At 41.6% G+C, this 21,374-nt stretch overlaps 1 protein-coding gene and 1 long non-coding RNA gene across 3 annotated transcripts; both read left to right on the forward strand.

Annotated features, from left to right (window-relative positions):
• The first annotated feature begins 8,792 nt into the window (after positions 1–8,792).
• LOC148202842 (uncharacterized) lies at positions 8,793–9,550 on the forward strand. Its single transcript, XR_015784640.1, has 2 exons — positions 8,793–9,140; positions 9,228–9,550. It is a non-coding gene; the product is annotated as an uncharacterized LOC148202842 (long non-coding RNA).
• Positions 9,551–10,204: 654 nt separating this feature from the next.
• On the forward strand, positions 10,205–20,784 carry LOC148202843 (uncharacterized). Of its 2 annotated transcripts, XM_088110927.1 has the most exons (4): positions 10,205–10,559; positions 10,965–11,042; positions 13,294–14,471; positions 20,428–20,784. In XM_088110927.1, exons 3-4 carry the CDS (start codon positions 13,301–13,303, stop codon positions 20,499–20,501), a joined length of 1,245 nt encoding a protein of 414 aa, XP_087967053.1. In that variant the 5' UTR covers positions 10,205–10,559; positions 10,965–11,042; positions 13,294–13,300; the 3' UTR covers positions 20,502–20,784. The 2 variants fall into 2 exon arrangements, 1 of the variants encoding a protein (XP_087967053.1); XR_015785264.1 differs by lacking the exons at positions 13,294–14,471; positions 20,428–20,784 and adding an exon at positions 12,741–13,097 and having other exon boundaries at positions 10,206–10,559.
• Positions 20,785–21,374: the final 590 nt, after the last annotated feature.

Below are 21,374 nucleotides of genomic sequence, written 5' to 3' on the forward strand. Positions count from 1 at the left end.
ATTCTTAAATGTTGAGTTGTTCTTGAGTCTATATGAGTTGTTAATCGCACAATTCTCTAGTATTACGAGTCTCTTGGGAAAACGATACCTGGTCTTACCGGTTTATTACTTGAACGATTCGGTGCGCTTGCCGAAATCACCTAACAAATACCGAACGGTCAAAGACCATTTCGATAACGAACGTTTATTTTCATAGATTTTAGATATTCAAACCCAACTTACAGTATACACATTTTCCAGTATATGCTTTCATACATCAATTTACTCAAATCATAGTGCCAATCCATACATTTTCATACATCATCTCATCATACAGCTCAGTTTCAATTTAATCAAACCATAGAATATTTCATCATTTCCATGCATCAATTCAGATCATACTCATATACTTTCAAAAATCAAATATCAAACATCATACTGCATACATATTTTCAGAACGCTCATACAAAACATGTAATTCCTATTACATTCATACATCACAGTAAATTACAAGAATTAAACTTAATAAGCTTCCCTTACCCGGATTTGTAGTGATCGTCCTAAAATGAATGGATCTTGATTCGTTTAAATGAGACTCTATCAACGTTTCTCTTAAGCTCTCCAACTAAACTAACCAAAAGAAAATGAAGGGCTTAGTCTACACCATTGCATGCAACTGAATACAGTTTGCAGGAACTCCAGAAACGAGCGTCCAAGTGAAACTTACCAGAACTGGAAGTTGTTCGGTTCAATATGGAGCTCTCGGTGCAGGGAACGTTTCTGCGTTTTCTGAAATGTGATCGGAGAAGAGGATGGTGAGTTGCAGAAGAGAGAAGAAGAAAGGTTCTAGAGAGATGGAGGAGAAAATGAAATTTCTGAGTTTGGAAGGGGAGAAGGTGCGCGTAGAGAGTGGGAGTTTTTGCAAAAATTTTACTTTTGATCAAATCCCACTTCCAGGAGAACGAACGTCTCACTGGTTGACACCTGTACCCCACCATTCACTTCAGAAACTTCCCTTTGACAAGTGGCGTGCATGCAGAGCTCGTTCTCAGTGGATATTTAATGCATTGAGTTGCGTGGCATGGTGCATTGATGTAAGCAGCTAGGTGACTCATTATAGACATTAATGGGACGTGACAATCCCCCTAACTACAAAAATTTTCGTCCTCGAAAATTAAATGTTACCAGGAAATAGATGAGGGTATAAGTCTCTCATGGCATCCTCAACTTCCCAAGTAGAGTCGCTAGTCTTGTCGTCCCGCACCACTTTCACCAACCGAACGTCCTTCCCTTTGTATAACTTAGTACGAACGTCTTCAACGCGAACCGGCTGCATCTCTAGCGTTCGGTCTTGTCGAAGACGAACGTCCTCCAGCTCCAATATGTGCGAGGGATCTGATACGTATTTTCGGAGATGAGAAACGTGAAACACCGGATGGAGGTTGGACAATTGTGGAGGTAAAGCTAACTCGTACGCAACTGGTCCAATCTTCCTTGTGATCTGATACGGCCCCACGAACTTGGAGACAACTTCTTTGATCTCAACGCTCTGCCTACTCCAGTAGTTGGATTAAGTCTTAGAAAAACATGGTCACCAGCTTTGAACTCTAAGGGCCGCCTCCTCTTATCCGCGTATGACTTCTGCCTGCTTCTGGACGTCCTCAATCTTTCTTGAATTAACTTCACCTTTTCAGTCGTTTGTTGAACGAGCTCTGGTCCAGTCAGCACGTTTTCTCCTTCTTGAAACCAGCAAAGTGGTGTGCGGCATTTACGTCCGTAAAGTGCTTCGAAGGGAGCCATTCCAATGCTGGACTGGAAGCTGTTGTTGTTGGTGAACTCCACTAACGGCAAGACTTCGTCCCAAACGCCCATGTGATCTAGCACGCACGTCCTCAATAAGTCCTCGAGCGTCTGGATCGTTCTCTCGGATTGACCGTCCGTCTGAGGATGGTACGCTGAACTCATTTGGAGTTTGCTGCCCAGTTCGCTTTGCAACGACTGCCAAAACCGAGAGGTGAACCTTGTGTCTTGGTCAGAAATGATGCTGGACGGCACTCCATGCAGACGAACGATCTCCTTGATGTAGAGCTTTGCCAAGTTAGTCATGGACATCTTCAAGTTGACCGCTAGGAAGTGAGCACTCTTTGTTAAACGATCCACTATCACCCAAATGGAATCGTGATTCTTGACTGTGCGGGGCAAGTGTGTCACGAAATCCATTGAAATGCTGTCCCACTTCCATTCGGGAATCTCCAAAGGTTGTAGTAGTCCGCCCGGTCTTTGATATTCAGCTTTGGTACGTTGACAAGTTAGACATGAAGCCACAAAACGTGCGACATCACTCTTCATCCCTGGCCACCAAAACGATTGCTTTAGATCGTGATACATCTTAGTCATGCCAGGATGCATGCTAAGACGGCTGTGATGTCCTTCGGCTAAGATGATTCGCTTCAGATCTCCATCATTTGGAACGCACGTCCTACCCATATAACGTAGTAGGCCGTCCGTCCCAGCGTTGAATTCCTTTGCCTGATCTGTGCCGAGCGCGCTTCTTATCTTTACCAATTCCTCATCTTCAAGTTGCTTCGTTCTGATCCGTTCAAATACGTTACTGGATATCCTAAGGTTGCAGCATTTGATGCTGTCCGTTTCTAAATTGAACTGCAACCTTAAGTCTCTAAAGCTTTCCACTAAGCTTAACTTACGTACCATCATGGACGACACATGCACCACTTTTCTGCTCAATGCGTCCGCCACAACGTTCGCTTTTCCTGGATGGTAGAGTAACTCAAACTCATAATCCTTTAAGAACTCAAGCCACCTCCTCTGCCTCATATTCAACTCCTTCTGATCAAAGAGGTACTTGAGACTCTTGTGATTGCTGAAGACTTGGACAGTTGTTTTGTACAAGTAGTGCCTCCAAATCTTTAAAGCAAAGACGACCGCTGCCAGCTCCAGGTCGTGTGTTGGATAATTCCTCTCATGTATCTTCAATTGCCGAGAGGCATACGCCACCGCTCGTCTTTCTTGCATCAATGCACAGCCCAAACCTTGGTGGGACGCATCACAGTAGACTTCAAACGGTTTGGCCGTGTCCGGAATTACTAGAACTGGAGCGCTCGTCAACTTCCGCTTCAGCTCTTGGAAGCTAGATTCACACCGATCAGTCCAAGCGAACAGGTGATCTTTCCTGGTCAGCTGGGTTAATGGGGCTACTATCTTAGAAAATCCCTCTATGAAACGCCTGTAGTAGCCCGCAAGTCCCACAAAACTCCGTACTTCTGTGACCAAACGTGGGCTTTCCCAATCTAATACCGCTCGCACCTTGGCCGGATCAACTGAAATCCCACCAGCGGATACCACATGACCCAAGAACTGCACTTCCTTCATCCAAAACTCGCACTTGGATAACTTAGCGTACAGTTCTTTTTCTCTCAACACTCCAAGTGCCAATCTCAAGTGCTCTTCATGTTCTTCGCAGCTCTTGGAGTAGATGAGAATATCGTCAATGAACACCACTACAAACTTGTCCAAGTACGGCCTGAAGATTCTGTTCATATAGTCCATGAAGACTGCTGGAGCGTTCGTCACACCGAACGGCATGGCCACATACTCATAATGTCCGTAATGTGAACGGAAGGCCGTCTTCTGAATATCTCCTTCCTTAACACGAATCTGGTGATAGCCGGATCTCAAATCTATCTTAGAGAACACGCTCGCTCCATGCAATTGGTCCAGTAGATCATCAATCCGAGACAGTAGGTATTTGTTCTTCATGGTCAGCTTATTCAATTGACGATAGTCAATGCATAGCCAAGAGCTGCCATCCTTTTTCTTCACCAACAACATAGGCGCTCCCCAAGGTGACACACTTGGACGAATCAACTTCTTGTCCATTAATTCTTCAATTTGCTTCTTGAGTTCAACCAATTCTGCTGGTGCCATTCTATACGGTTGAACGGATATGGGTGCTGCGGTCGTTACCAAATCAATCGTGAATTCCACTTCACGAACAGGAGGTAGTCCTGGCACTTCATCCGGAAAGACGTCCGGGAATTCGTCCACAATCGTTCGTCCTTCAGTGTACTTATTGGACGAACGTTCAAAACTCTTATCCGCAACCTCTCTGTCTTCATGCGTCATAATCAAGAAACAACTTGCGCCCTCCATAATATCTTCTTTCAACTGGCCGAGCGTCACACCCAAATCCTCTTCATCTTCTTCAGGGAAAATTAACTTCTTAGCTCCACAATCTATGAGAATGCGATTGGTATTCAGCCAATCCATTCCCAAAATTACTTCTAAGTCTTTGAGAGGCAAACATATTAAGTTCACCTTGTATATACGCCCTTCTACCTCAATAGGACATCTAACGCACATAGTAGACGTCCTAACCTCTCCAGCCGCTGGGGTTGACACCACCAAGTCGAACTGCATCTCACTCTCGGCTAATCCCAGCTTATCAACGCACGCCTTCGAGATGGAGTGTGTCGCCCCCGAGTCAAACAATACACAACAATTCATTCCATACAACAAGCACGTGCTGGTGATAAGTGTACCTGAACTCGCTGCTTCTGCACCAGTGATCGCATACACACGCCCCACAGCTTGGGCTCGTCCACCACCTCTAGTCTGATTCCTTCTAGTGTTGGGTGGCCTCATCACCGCACGTCCACCCATATTGCACTCGTTCTCCAGATGGCCATGTCTTCTACAACGAGTGCAATATTTTACTCCTATCAATTGAGGACAAGCTGACTTCTAATGGGGTCCTCCACATTGAAAACATCTTACTGCCCCTGGTTGTCCTGACTGTCCAGCAACCACCATTGCTTGTGATCCACTTGGTTGCCCTGGACGAGCGTAGGGAGTCCTATTCCGATTCATATTTGATCTTGATAGAATCGGTCCCCTGGAGACTTGTTGCTTCTTATGCTGTTCGGCCTCAGCCATGTTCTTTTCTAACACTTTTGCCCTCTCAACCATTGCAGGGAACGAACGGATACATAGGCTGGAAATCAGTACTTTCAAATCACTCCTCAGCCCATTTTCGAACTTCCTGCATTGCCATTCTTCACTGGTTGCCATGGTGTTGAAACGAACCAAGTGTTTAAACTTGTTCGTGTACTCGGATACAGTCATTCCCCCTTGCACCAGCAGTAGGAATTCTACCTCTTTAGCAAAACGTACGCTGTCTGGAAAATACTCCTCATAAAATTTTCTTCTAAACACCTCCCAAGTAACTGGTTGGTGAGCGTCCGTCAATATCGCCATCATGCTCGCCCACCAGTGGCTAGCTTCTCCCGTCAACAGATATTCTGTGTAGGCTAAACAGTTCTCATCTGGACACCTCTTAGCATTATAAATTCTCTCCATGTCTTGTAGCCACTGATCGGCCTCATCTGGAATACACTTTCCACTGAACTTAGCCAGATGATGTTGGAGGAAACTTTCTAAGCTCCATTCAGCATGTGGTTGGGCAGCGTTGGAAGAGGACGCTCCAGGCGTACCTCTAGTGGCAGCAATAATCTCCATCAGCTGCCTCTGTGTAGCTTCAGAGTTGGCGCGTGCTGCCTCCAAACTCTGTAGAGCAGCAGCATTCTGCTCCATTAAGGTGGTATTTTGTTGTTGCAACCTTTCAATCACAGTCTCCAACATTCTAGTATTGTTGGGAGCGTCATACTCGTTAGGCTGCGGTGGAGGAGGGAGTCTAGGCGCCATTCGTTCTCTGGTTCAGTAGAAAAACGAACGTTAGTTATGTTCAAGAGTTAAAACAATAACTCATTAAACACACAACAAGCACACAGCAAAACGCAATGCACTCATAACCTACAGCGTCCTTAAGAGAACAAAACTGCTCTGATACCAATAATGTAACATCCCAAAATTATACAGTCAACAACTATATACTTAGAATAATCACATATATCAATATGGCAAAACAGTTTTAAAAGTAAAGGGGCAGAATTCATAAATGGCCGAACGGCCTGATATATATACACATATAAATCCACGAGCGTTTACAAAACAAATGAGGACGAACGGTTTACAAAAATCATTACCGAACGTCCAAGTATTTACACAATCAAAAGGAGCGCTCGCTCACAACTACCCTCTCTTCTAACTACACTAACTAAATAACCGAACGCCTTTACTGTTCGGCCTTCACCTCAACCTCTACTAGATTCTCCTCAGCTATGATTTCCTCTTCAAGCATTTGCTCCAGTGAAGCATCTCCTTCTGCTCACATCCACACGGATGATCATTGCAAGGACAAGACGGATATACATATACAGACAACACAATGGAAAATGCAAGGGTAAGCTTATTGAATTTAATTCAAGTCAAACATACATTTCATACTTATCAATTTCAGCAAGTAAATTCACAACATATACATTCAATTCATCCATTAACTCAATCAAAATCCTGATACTAGACCGACCGTTCGGACAGTATGAATTCTGTGTAGCTACGACGTCCGTGCACCCAGGTGGAAGAGCTGGAATACTCGTCAGCTGCCACCTGAGGTTAGTCCGTTCTGTCCAAGTTACAGTTATGGACTAAGACCTCCTGCCATTCCCACACATGACATACTCCTCTCTACTTGAGAACGAGCACTCACGGAATATCAGGATGAACCGCCAGCTAAGCTTACCACATTCATACTTTACAAATCTCAATTTCCAATCAAGAGTCGTTCCTCCCTGGAACGCTCGTTCAAAATCCACAATCACAATTTCAGTTCTCATACTGTTTGCACATCTTAATTCATCCTCTTAAATACATTTTCATTCTTTGTTTCACTTGCATAAAAAGACGAACGTTCACTCCCCTTCATAACGGGGACGAACGTCAAGAGTGAGACCGAGAAAGACTTCTTTGAATCAGTTAAATGAACTAACTCTAGTACGATCCGAAAATACTTAGAATAATTTAAGTTCAATAACTCTGGAACGAATCCAATGGATAGATACATCACAAACTTGTTTAGATAAAATAAACCGAACATGATTTAATTCAGGAGACAAACCACCAGTCAATGATCGAGTGCGAAAATAGGCATTTAATGAAGTTTTGGACAAACGTCACTGAAATCTTGGACGAACGTTAATAGATCTATTGGACGAACGCTATTTAAATTTACGGACGAACGCTATTACAAAGTCAGGACGAACGTTATGAGAATTCAAGACGAACGCTATTTCCGCTTGTTGGTGATTACTGAAAGAACGAGCGTTCGGTATAAGACCGAGCGCTACTTATCACTTACACTTTGGGACGAGCGTTCGGTATAAGACCGAGCGCTACTTAGGACGTACGCTTTTAGGTCGAGGCTATTCACTGTTTTAAAATCATAGAAATTTGGAATTTCATATAAGCTGAGATACTTAAAGTTTATGTTTTAGCAATTTGACTAAGTGTCCAAGGGTAGATTTTCAAGCTTCTCAATTTCTCACATAACACTCCTAATGTCTACGTTTGGCCGAACGCTCAAACGTAAAGCTATATATTTAAGAGGGCGTTCGTCCTCAAGGATAATCCTTTCCAAATGAAAGGGTTCGACTACTCCGAAGAATTTACTGAGAATACCGAACGGTCAAAGACCATTTCGATAACGAACGTTTATTTTCATAGATTTTAGATATTCAAACCCAACTTACAGTATACACATTTTCCAGTATATGCTTTCATACATCAATTTACTCAAATCATAGTGCCAATCCATACATTTTCATACATCATCTCATCATACAGCTCATTTTCAATTTAATCAAACCATAGAATATTTCATCATTTCCATGCATCAATTCAGATCATACTCATATACTTTCAAAAATCAAATATCAAACATCATACTGCATACATATTTTCAGAACGCTCATACAAAACATGTAATTCCTATTACATTCATACATCACAGTAAATTACAAGAATTAAACTTAATAAGCTTCCCTTACCCGGATTTGTAGTGATCGTCCTAAAATGAGTGGATCTTGATTCGTTTAAATGAGACTCTCTCAACATTTCTCTTAAGCTCTCCAACTAAACTAACCAAAAGAAAATGAAGGGCTTAGTCTACACCATTGCATGCAACTGAATACAGTTTGCAGGAACTCCAGAAACGAGCGTCCAAGTGAAACTTACCAGAACTGGAAGTTGTTCGGTTCAATATGGAGCTCTCGGTGCAGGGAACGTTTCTGCGTTTTCTGAAATGTGATCGGAGAAGAGGATGGTGAGTTGCAGAAGAGAGAAGAAGAAAGGTTCTAGAGAGATGGAGGAGAAAATGAAATTTCTGAGTTTGGAAGGGGAGAAGGTGCGCGTAGAGAGTGGGAGTTTTTCCAAAAATTTTACTTTTGATCAAATCTCACTTCCAAGAGAACGAACGTCTCACTAGTTGACACGTGTACCCCACCATTCACTTCAGAAACTTCCACTTTGACAAGTGGCGTGCATGCAGGGCTCGTTCTCAGTGGATATTTAATGCATTGAGTTGCGTGGCATGGTGCTAGGTGACTCAGCATACGTGACAATTTTTAAGTTTCATAAATTAAAAAATGCAGAATAAAAGGAATATAAAATAAGAGTATTTTAAAAAATAAAATAAAATCATGAGTTCCGAGATTATCAAATGAATTAATCAATAGGCATGTCATATGATGAATGGTTGTTATTAGGCTTATGCATGGACGAGTCTATCTAATTGAGGTTTAGGAAAAATCTATCTAAAATGGAATTTTAATATGGCTATTTCAAAATGAGGTAAAGTTACATCATTTTGAAGAAATTAAACAGTGACCATAATTTAAAATCTTAAATTGGATTTTCCAACTGGAAAACTTACAGAATCTCCCATGCAACTTTTCCTATACATATCATAAAATCGAAACCCCAATTTTGATTGAAGAACAACGGAAACAATATCTGCAGAAGAAGTACATCTAAGTTATGTCCCTAAATGCAATGAAACAATCTTGTGTCCATAACATATTGCATGGTTTATTGTAATTTTCAATCTATTGGAAGATAATTTAATCCATTACAATGTGACAATATGGTTGTAGGTATTTGAAGATGAAAAAGAGGCAGTAAAGTATTGTGACTTGCTAGAAGGAGGTGGTCAGGGTTGTGAGGGTGTTGCCGAGATAGAAGCCTCATCGGTACAATTAACTAACCAATTATCATTTGTCACTGTTCTTTCTGTTGCTTGGAAACAATGTACCACAACAATTGCTTTGTTCTTGCAGATATTTGATCTTTGCCAGAAAATGAGGGCTCTTGCAGTTCTATTCCGCAGAGGGAGGACACCTCCTCTTCCTGAAAGTCTTAAACTCAATCTGCGAGCTCGTAAAAGGTTCCTTGAAGATCAAGATGATTTGATGTGAAATTCATATTCCCTTTTGATGAGAGCAAGCATCTGTGCTAATTGCTAATATTCTTAGCCCCCAAAGGAACAAAATATGTATATTCATAGAAATTCATTCATCATATAATTGAAAATAATATAGCATGTATATGATTGTTCAATGCTTATACTCAATGCATATGGTAACAAGAAAAATTACGGTTCTCCAATGCTTGTGCTTGCTTAAAAAATTAAAGTATTTTGAGAATTGATTTTTGTTAAATTATAAGTTATGAAAAGATGTTTTAAAATAATTAATTTTGTCCGAATGTAAGAAAAACATAAATATTTGGAATATGTATGAACCTGAAAGAAAAAGTTGTTAAAAAAAGCAACTATACATTATATAAACATTTTCTTTTTCATAAAACCAACTAAAATTAAAGCAAATTTTCTTAAGCATGTTGTTAGACACCTCTTGTATGGAGATCATGTTAATAAGAAATCTCTTGGATGTTGCTTACTGTTGGAACATTAAATACTATTGATTAAACCCTTATCTGGTTCTTGAAGTATTAATTTTGAGCATAGCTTATTTAGTTCCAGAACTATTTAGAAAATAAAATAATTGCTTTTGACATAAAATCAATGGTTTGTTTTTATATATTCATTTATATATAAGCTACCTATCACTACCATGTGGCAATACATTGAGTGCTGGTCCTATTTTTTAGGTTTATGAAAGATGTGTGGATAAGTTTCTCAATAAAGGAGATGAAAGAAAAACGACAAAAATGAAATAATTTTTTCGTAAACTAAAACTTACGTATAAGTTAAAAAAAAGAAAGATGAGAATTGAGAGAAGTTATTAGAGAAAATGTAAGGAATCGTAATTAAAAAAAAAAAAAAAAAAAAAAAAAAAAAAAAAAAACAAAAGAGAACGGGGAGGAAGGAACGTGCGCTGCCACAAAGGGACAGCGAACGTTGCTTCCCCCTTTGAAAACAAAACCAAAAGCAAACAAGAAAAGGAAAGAGAAGAAGAGGGGAAGAGGGAAGAGTTTGGGAAGTTAAAAAGGGAAGCTATGGGTCTGCTGGGAGGGGAAATGATTGCTGCCAAATTTTTGTGAGAGAGGAGAAGTTCTTGCTGCAAGTTCTGGGAAAGAGGAGAAGTGGAGAACTTTTGAAGTTTTGGAGGAGATAGACTCAAAGAATTTACAAAGGAAGTCTTCAAGAGGTAAGGAGTGCTAGAATTTTCGTTTTGATTAGTTAATCTTACTGTTTTTGTAGAAATCCAAAAGCTTTAAAGTTAAAAATGGAGGTTTTTCTGGTTTTCTGGAAAACCTGTGATTCTGCAGAATCTGCAGAATCGCGTTCGTCCAATTTGGTTTCAAATTGGACGTTCGTCCAAATTGAGACAAATTGAACGTTCGTCCACTTTGATTTGAACGCTCGTTTTTCTTTAGCTGACGAGCGTTCGCTCATGCGTTGCTCATGCATTCGTCCCGTAGCGTTCGATCTCCTTTGAGCGCTCGTCCAAACGAGTGTTGTTTTCGATTCTCAGCGTTTGGCCTTTTTGTAAAATGACGTTCGTTCTTAAATATTCTGAACGTTCGTCCTAACAGTATATGACCAAATATAGGTGGATTAACGAGCGTTGGTGATAAGGATTTGAGTAGAGAGCGTCTGTGTGCGCCTGTGAACGTTCGTTCATTTCCGGGTAAGGGAAGCTTATTTAATTTAACTGGTTTGATGTATGCTATGTGAACGTTCGTCATTTTACTGTTTGATGCTGCTATGATTGGCTATGTGAACGTTCGCTATTTGATGGTATGAGTAAAATGCATGATATTTGATTAACTGAACTGCATGAACGTTCGTTTTCTTGGTGAAATGAGAAATATGAATTTACATGATATGGATCGTATGGAATGTGAAAGTTAATGATGATATGAACGAACGTAACTATGATATTGTATGATGAGATGAACTGGAATATGAATGAATATTGAATAAGAACCCTCCATATTATCATGTGCGTTCGTTGCAAAATGGTCCTTGACCGTTCGGCCTTCTTGATAAATTAGCAGAATAGGATTCATTCATTTGGAATGATCCCTGGTCGAGGACGAGCGTCCTCATATTCCACTGCCTTGTTGAGCGTTCGGCCAAGCTTTGTTGTATTTGCTATATTTGAAATAGTCTATTTCCGTTCGTAAAGATCTATTATTTAAAGTTATTAACGTTCGGTCTCACACCTAACGTTCGTACCAACTAGCGCTCGTCCAAATGATGCTCTGTTTGAAATGAGCGTTCGTACTTTGTGTGCTCGGTTATAATGGGAGCGTTCGTCCAAATTACAGTTCGGTCTTACACTGAACGTTCGTTCAAATTTGGGGTTCGGTCTTACACCGAACGTTCGTTCAAAATTTGTGTTCGGTCTCATACCGAACGTTCGTCCAAATTGCTGTTCAGTCTTATACTGAACGCTCGTTCAAATTGGTGCTCGGTCTAACTCTGAGCGTTCGTTATGATGGTGCTCGGTTTGAACTGAGCGTTCGTCCCAAAATGGGGCTCGACATTATTTTGAGCGCTCGTACTATTTTCCACAGCGTTCGTCCAATGAACAGTACCAGATTTGTACATTTCTGAATTTAAACCGTTCGTTGTTTGATTCGAACGAGCGTCCCTTTGGGTCTCATTTTACAGCGTTCGTCCTCGGTCTTTGAGGACAGAACGTTCGGTCTTGGTGGTTTCTTATGAATGGTGAAAATGATTATGTAATAATGATTATTACTTGGTGAACAGTAAATGACGAATGATGAAGAGTATATGAGATGAAATGAAAATATGAATACATGATGAAAAATGAATGATGAAGAGTATATGAGATGAATGGAAAGTTATGATTTTTGAAAGAGCGTTCCGGGGAGGAACGACTCAGAATTTGATTATCGAGATTTGTAAAGTATGACTGTGGGAAGTTAATGCTGGCTGTTCGATCCTGATGTTTCGTGAGTGCTTGTCCTCAAGTAGAGGGCGCACGTCATGCGTGGGAACGGCAGGAGGTCGTCGTCCTTAGAGGTACTTTGGACGGACGTACTAACCTCGGGTGGCAGCTGATGAGGATGCCAGTTACCACACCACCCGGGTGCGTGAACGCCTGTAACTACGCAGATTTCATACAGTCCGGACAGTCAGTCGTGTTGAGTTTTATTTAGTGTGTGCGTTACAGTGGGTTGTTATGTAATGAATATGTATGTTGAGTTATGCATGTATGTTGAATTGTTTACCTGAAATTGCATGTTGATGCATGAGTTGAATTACGTAAGCTTACCCTTTCGTTTTCCTTGTGTTGTCCATTGTATTTGTACGTCCGTCTTGTCATTGCAATGATCATCCGTGTGGATGTGAGCAGAGGGAGATGAGCGTTTGGAAGATGCGTTGAATGAAGAGAACCTGGTTGATGTCGAAGTGAAGATCGAGCAGTAAGACCGCTCGGCCTGTATTGTATTTAGTTGAATTGAGTGGTCGTTCGACCATCTTTTGTTTTCGTTTAAGTTTATTTCGACCGTTCGGTATTTGTCTTGTGTAAACCGTTCGGTCAGGTTTCTTGTACTTTGGCTTTAATTTGTAAACTCTTATGTGTGACGTGCGACCTTTGCACATTCTTCCGTTATGTTGGATTTGTACTCAAGGTCGTTCGTCCTTGAGTGCTCGTTGATTTCGCATTTCTTTAACTTTTAGTGTAAAACTGTTTGAGATTATTATTAAATGTGATTTTCTAAATTTATAGTTATAACTGTATTTTTGGGATGTCACATTAGTGGTATCAGAGCAGTTTTGTTCTTTTAAGGACACTGTAGGTTATGAGTACACTGTGTTTTTGCTGTGTGCTTAAATTGCGTTTAATGAGTTATTTTCAACTCTTTGAACAGGACTAAAGTTCATTTCTTTTCTCTGTTTCTCAGAGAACCTATGGCACCTAGACTACCTCCTCCTCCTCCACCACAGACCAATGAACATGATGGACCCAACAACAACAGCAGGCTATTGGAATCAGTGATCGAGAAGCTACAAGAGCAGAATGCTGTTCTGATGCAACAAAACGCGGCTAATTCACAAAATCTTGAAGCTGCTCGCACCAATTCTGAAATGACTCAGAGGCAGCTGATGGAGATTCTTGCAGCTACTAGGGGTACGCCGGGGGCATATGCTTCAAATGCTACTCATCAGGCTGAGTGGACTTTGGAGAGCTTCTTGCAGCATCGCCTTGCAAAGTTTGATGGGAAATGCCTTCCTGACGGCGCTGATCAGTGGATACGAGACATGGAACAGATTTACGATGCCAAGGAATGTCCGAATGATCGAAGACTGGCATTCACCGAGTATCTGTTGACTGGAGAGGCCAGTCATTGGTGGTCGACTGCGAAGATGTTGCTAACGGAATCTCACAGCCCTATTTCCTGGAAAGTCTTCAAGGAAAAGTTTTATGAGGAGTATTTCCTGGATAGTGTTCGCTTCAGCAAAGAGGTGGAATTTCTCCAGTTGGTACAAGGTAATATGTCTGTTTCGGAGTACACCAACAGGTTCAAACACCTGGTTCGCTTTAATACCCTTGCCACCAGTGAAGTGTGGCAGTGCAGGAAGTTTGAAAATGGACTGAGAAGTGATCTTAAGGTATTGATATCCAGCCTCTGCATTAAGTCCTTTCCTGTTATGATTGAGAGAGCAAAAGTGTTGGAGAAAAATATGGCTGAAGCAGAACGTCAGAAGAAGCAGCAACAACCAGCTAGAGGACCGATCATGTCCAGGCCGAATATGAATCGGGACAGGTTGCCGTATGCTCGTCCAGCACAACCATCTAATTCTCAGGCTATGGTTATTGCCGGACAGTCTGGACAGCACGGATCAGTCAAGTGTTTCCAATGTGGAGGACCACACTACCGGTCGTCATGCCCTCAGTTATTGGGAGCAAAGTCCTGCACTCGTTGTGGAAGGAATGGTCACATAGAGCGCGACTGTAATATGGGCGGACGAGCGCCAATGAGGCCGCCAAATGCTGGAAGAATGCAACAGGGAAGGGGTGGACGAGCACAGGCTGTTGGTAGAGTTTATGCGATCACGGCCGCGGAAGCTGCCAGTTCAGGTACACTCGTCACTGGTACTTGCTTATTACATGGAATGCCTGTTTGTGTGTTGTATGATTCGGGGGCAACACACTCCTTCATTTCGAAGGCGTGTGTTGAGAAATTGGGATTAGTCGAACGTGAAATGCAGTTCGACTTGGTAGTATCAACCCCAGCGGCTGGTGAGGTTAGGACATCTACTGTATGTGTTAAATGTCCTATAGAGGTTGAAGGGCGTAATTACAAGGTAAATCTCATCTGTCTACCCTTGAAAGATCTTGAAGTAATCTTAGGAATGGATTGGCTGACTACCAATCGCATTCTCATAGATTGTGGTGCAAAAGAATTGGTGTTTCCGGACGAGTACGAAGTGGATCTAGCTGTGACGCTCGGTCAACTGAAAGAAGACATCGTGGATGGCGCCAGTTGCTTTCTGATCATGACGCATTCGGACGAACAACTTGAAGATTTGAATCATGAGCGATCGTCCAGTAAACTGAATGGAGGACGATCAGTCGTGGATGAATTCTCTGATGTATTTCCTGATGAAGTGCCCGGACTACCTCCTCCACGCGAGGTGGAATTTACTATCGACCTAGTGTCGAATGCTGGACCTATCTCTATTGCACCCTATCGGATGTCGCCAGCAGAATTAGCTGAACTCAAGGAGCAGATTGAAGAGTTAATGGATAAGCAGTTTATCAGACCAAGTGTATCACCTTGGGGAGCGCCAGTACTCTTAGTGAAGAAGAAGGATGGCAGTTCTCGTCTCTGCATTGATTACAGGCAGTTAAACAAGCTGACTATCAAGAACAAGTATCCTTTGCCTCGGATTGACGACCTGCTAGATCAATTACATGGCGCGACCATATTCTCAAAAATTGATTTACGGTCGGGATACCATCAGATTCGGGTGAAGGAAGAAGACATCCAGAAGACAGCCTTCCGATCTCGTTATGGACACTACGAGTATGTAGTGATGCCATTCGGTGTGACAAACGCCCCAGCAATATTTATGGACTACATGAATCGTATCTTCAGGCCGTATCTTGACAAGTTTGTGGTTGTATTCATTGATGATATTCTTGTCTACTCCAAGAGCTATGAAGAGCATGAAGATCACTTGAGGGTTGTTCTAGGCATCTTAAGAGAAAAGGAGTTGTACGCCAAGTTCTCTAAATGTGAATTTTGGATGAAGGAAGTGCCATTTTTGGGACACGTGGTTTCAGCTGGAGGAATCTCAGTGGACCCGGCTAAAGTACGAGCAGTATTGGAATGGGAGAGTCCACGCTCGGTAACTGAAGTTTGCAGTTTTGTGGGACTCGCGGGCTACTATAGACGATTCATTGAAGGGTTTTCCAAGATAGTGGCTCCGCTTACTCAGCTGACCAGAAAAGATCAACCGTTCACTTGGACCGATCGGTGTGAGGGAAGTTTCCAGGAATTGAAGAATAAGTTAACAAGCGCCCCGGTATTAGTCATACCTAACACGGCTAAACCCTTCGTGGTATATTGTGACGCGTCTCATCAGGGTTTGGGCTGTGTACTCATGCAAGAAGAGAGGGTGGTTGCTTACGCTTCTCGGCAACTGAAGGTTCACGAGAAGAACTACCCAACCCACGACCTGGAATTAGCAGCGGTCGTCTTTGCTTTGAAAATTTGGAGGCACTACTTGTATGGATCAACTTTCCAAGTGTTCAGTGATCACAAGAGTCTCAAATACCTGTTTGATCAGAAGGAGTTGAATATGAGGCAGAGACGTTGGTTGGAGTTCTTGAAGGATTACGACTTTGAACTACTATACCATCCGGGAAAAGCAAATGTTGTAGCAGACGCTTTAAGCAGAAAGGTAGTTCACGTCTCCTCCATGATGGTTCGAGAGTTAAGTTTGGTAGAAAGCTTTAGAGATCTAAGGTTACAGTTCGACTTGGAACCGAATGTTATTAAATGTTGTACTCTTAGAATCTCCAGTGACGTATTTGACCGGATCAGAATGAAGCAGCGAGAAGACGAAGAGTTGGTGAAGATCTTGAACGCACTCAGTACAGATCAGGCCAAGGAGTTTAACACGGGAACAGACGGTTGTCTACGATACATGGGTAGGACGTGCATTCCGAATGATGGTGAGTTGAAAAGGATGATTCTTGAAGAAGGACACCACAGTCGTCTTAGCATACACCCTGGTATGACTAAGATGTATCAGGACCTCAGGAAGTCGTTCTGGTGGCCGGGAATGAAGAGTGATGTCGCACGTTTTGTGGCATCATGCTTAACGTGTCAACGAGCCAAGGCTGAACATCAAAGGCCAGGAGGTCTACTTCAGCAGTTAGAGATTCCGGAATGGAAGTGGGACGGCATTGCGATGGACTTCGTGACCCACTTACCTCGAACTGTCAGGAATCATGATTCCGTGTGGGTAATTGTGGATCGACTAACGAAGAGTGCTCATTTCCTAGCAGTCAACCTGAAGATGTCTATGACGAACCTGGCTAAGCTTTATATCAAAGAAATTGTTCGTCTACATGGAGTCCCGTCTAGCATTGTTTCAGACCGAGACACACGGTTTACTTCTCGGTTCTGGCGATCATTACAAAGTGAGCTCGGTAGCAAACTCCATATGAGTTTGGCCTATCACCCTCAGACGGACGGTCAGTCCGAGAGGACCATCCAGACGCTTGAAGACTTATTGAGGACGTGTGTTCTAGATCACATGGGCGTTTGGGATGAAGTCTTACCTTTGGTAGAGTTCACCTACAACAATAGTTTCCAAGCCAGCATAGGAATGGCTCCCTTTGAAGCTCTGTACGGTAGGAAATGCCAAACGCCATTGTGTTGGTTTCAGGAAGGGGAAAAAGTGTTAACAGGACCAGAGCTCATTCAGCAGACGACTGAGAAGGTGAAGTTGATTCAAGAAAGGCTGAAGACGTCCAGGAGTCGACAGAAATCCTACGCTGACAAGAGGAGAAGACCCTTGGAGTTCGATGCAGGAGATCATGTTTTCCTTAGACTGCATCCGACCACGGGAGTTGGGAGAGCCATTCGACCCAAGAAGTTGTCTCCCAAATTCATCGGACCTTATCAGATCTTGAGGAAGATCGGGCTAGTTGCGTACGAGTTATCTTTGCCGCCTCAGTTATCAAACTTGCATCCAGTCTTTCACGTTTCTCAACTTCGGAAGTACGTATCCGACCCTTCTCACATATTAGAGTTAGAAGATATTCGTCTTCGTCAAGATCGTACATTGGAGATGCAGCCGGTACGCATTGAAGATAGTAACACCAAATACTACAAGAGGAAAGCAGTCAGATTGGTGAAGGTCGTCTGGGATGAAAAGACGGGCGACTCTACATGGGAAGTGGAAGATGCCATGAAGGATTTGTATCCCCATCTGTTTGAGAGTACGTTTTAATTTTCGAGGACGAAAATTTTTGTGTTGGGGAGAATGTAAGGAATCGTAATTAAAAAAAAAACAAAAAAAAAAAAAAAAAAAAAACAAAAGAGAACGGGGAGGAAGGAACGTGCGCTGCCACAAAGGGACAGCGAACGTTGCTTCCCCCTTTGAAAACAAAACCAAAAGCAAACAAGAAAAGGAAAGAGAAGAATAGGGAAGAGGGAAGAGTTTGGGAAGTTAAAAAGGGAAGCTATGGGTCTGCTGGGAGGGGAAATGATTGCTGCCAAATTTTTGTGAGAGAGGAGAAGTTCTTGCTGCAAGTTCTGGGAAAGAGGAGAAGTGGAGAACTTTTGAAGTTTTGGAGGAGATAGACTCAAAGAATTTACAAAGGAAGTCTTCAAGAGGTAAGGAGTGCTAGAATTTTCGTTTTGATTAGTTAATCTTACTGTTTTTGTAGAAATCCAAAAGCTTTAAAGTTAAAAATGGAGGTTTTTCTGGTTTTCTGGAAAACCTGTGATTCTGCAGAATCTGCAGAATCGCGTTCGTCCAATTTGGTTTCAAATTGGACGTTCGTCCAAATTGAGACAAATTGAACGTTCGTCCACTTTGATTTGAACGCTCGTTTTTCTTTAGCTGACGAGCGTTCGCTCATGCGTTGCTCATGCATTCGTCCCGTAGCGTTCGATCTCCTTTGAGCGCTCGTCCAAACGAGTGTTGTTTTCGATTCTCAGCGTTTGGCCTTTTTGTAAAATGACGTTCGTTCTTAAATATTCTGAACGTTCGTCCTAACAGTATATGACCAAATATAGGTGGATTAACGAGCGTTGGTGATAAGGATTTGAGTAGAGAGCGTCTGTGTGCGCCTGTGAACGTTCGTTCATTTCCGGGTAAGGGAAGCTTATTTAATTTAACTGGTTTGATGTATGCTATGTGAACGTTCGTCATTTTACTGTTTGATGCTGCTATGATTGGCTATGTGAACGTTCGCTATTTGATGGTATGAGTAAAATGCATGATATTTGATTAACTGAACTGCATGAACGTTCGTTTTCTTGGTGAAATGAGAAATATGAATTTACATGATATGGATCGTATGGAATGTGAAAGTTAATGATGATATGAACGAACGTAACTATGATATTGTATGATGAGATGAACTGGAATATGAATGAATATTGAATAAGAACCCTCCATATTATCATGTGCGTTCGTTGCAAAATGGTCCTTGACCGTTCGGCCTTCTTGATAAATTAGCAGAATAGGATTCATTCATTTGGAATGATCCCTGGTCGAGGACGAGCGTCCTCATATTCCACTGCCTTGTTGAGCGTTCGGCCAAGCTTTGTTGTATTTGCTATATTTGAAATAGTCTATTTCCGTTCGTAAAGATCTATTATTTAAAGTTATTAACGTTCGGTCTCACACCTAACGTTCGTACCAACTAGCGCTCGTCCAAATGATGCTCTGTTTGAAATGAGCGTTCGTACTTTGTGTGCTCGGTTATAATGGGAGCGTTCGTCCAAATTACAGTTCGGTCTTACACTGAACGTTCGTTCAAATTTGGGGTTCGGTCTTACACCGAACGTTCGTTCAAAATTTGTGTTCGGTCTCATACCGAACGTTCGTCCAAATTGCTGTTCAGTCTTATACTGAACGCTCGTTCAAATTGGTGCTCGGTCTAACTCTGAGCGTTCGTTATGATGGTGCTCGGTTTGAACTGAGCGTTCGTCCCAAAATGGGGCTCGACATTATTTTGAGCGCTCGTACTATTTTCCACAGCGTTCGTCCAATGAACAGTACCAGATTTGTACATTTCTGAATTTAAACCGTTCGTTGTTTGATTCGAACGAGCGTCCCTTTGGGTCTCATTTTACAGCGTTCGTCCTCGGTCTTTGAGGACAGAACGTTCGGTCTTGGTGGTTTCTTATGAATGGTGAAAATGATTATGTAATAATGATTATTACTTGGTGAACAGTAAATGACGAATGATGAAGAGTATATGAGATGAAATGAAAATATGAATACATGATGAAAAATGAATGATGAAGAGTATATGAGATGAATGGAAAGTTATGATTTTTGAAAGAGCGTTCCGGGGAGGAACGACTCAGAATTTGATTATCGAGATTTGTAAAGTATGACTGTGGGAAGTTAATGCTGGCTGTTCGATCCTGATGTTCCGTGAGTGCTTGTCCTCAAGTAGAGGGCGCACGTCATGCGTGGGAACGGCAGGAGGTCGTCGTCCTTAGAGGTACTTTGGACGGACGTACTAACCTCGGGTGGCAGCTGATGAGGATGCCAGTTACCACACCACCCGGGTGCGTGAACGCCTGTAACTACGCAGATTTCATACAGTCCGGACAGTCAGTCGTGTTGAGTTTTATTTAGTGTGTGCGTTACAGTGGGTTGTTATGTAATGAATATGTATGTTGAGTTATGCATGTATGTTGAATTGTTTACCTGAAATTGCATGTTGATGCATGAGTTGAATTACGTAAGCTTACCCTTTCGTTTTCCTTGTGTTGTCCATTGTATTTGTACGTCCGTCTTGTCATTGCAATGATCATCCGTGTGGATGTGAGCAGAGGGAGATGAGCGTTTGGAAGATGCGTTGAATGAAGAGAACCTGGTTGATGTCGAAGTGAAGATCGAGCAGTAAGACCGCTCGGCCTGTATTGTATTTAGTTGAATTGAGTGGTCGTTCGACCATCTTTTGTTTTCGTTTAAGTTTATTTCGACCGTTCGGTATTTGTCTTGTGTAAACCGTTCGGTCAGGTTTCTTGTACTTTGGCTTTAATTTGTAAACTCTTATGTGTGACGTGCGACCTTTGCACATTCTTCCGTTATGTTGGATTTGTACTCAAGGTCGTTCGTCCTTGAGTGCTCGTTGATTTCGCATTTCTTTAACTTTTAGTGTAAAACTGTTTGAGATTATTATTAAATGTGATTTTCTAAATTTATAGTTATAACTGTATTTTTGGGATGTCACAGAAAACTTCTACATTTTTTTATATAATTTTAGCATCTAAAAAAGTATAATTTTTCTTCTCAAAAATATTTATGATGAACTTTGTAAAAAAAACACTAAACAAAATAAGGGTTCTCCAAAATACTTTTATTAGATAGTTTTGATTTGATTTGGCATAATATGATAAAATGAAAGAGAAAATATTTATTTCAAAAGTTTATTTAACTTATTTTTTCTTAAATTTATAGAATATTATAGCAACAAACAATAATCTCAGACTAAATTAATTGTTTAGTCCAAAATGAAAGCATGATTTGATCCTTTGTGGATCAGCACGACCCATTTCTTAATCCAGTGTGAACAAAAGTTCTCCACTTAAGAAATATATATATATATATATATATTTTGAAATTGAACTTTGGCGATCTCTAAATATTAAATTAGTAAAAGGAGCACGAAAGGTGAGATAGCTATACCCCACGCCTGATCCTAAAAAAAACAGAAAAACAAAATGCTTTAAAGTGAAGATAATATTTAAAAATAGAATTCGAATACGGAATTACT

The sequence above is a fragment of the Vigna umbellata genome, chromosome 3 (genome assembly GCF_029865625.1).
Source record: "Vigna umbellata cultivar VRB3 chromosome 3, Vumbellata_1.0, whole genome shotgun sequence".
In the NCBI taxonomy this organism is placed as follows: domain Eukaryota; kingdom Viridiplantae; phylum Streptophyta; class Magnoliopsida; order Fabales; family Fabaceae; genus Vigna; species Vigna umbellata.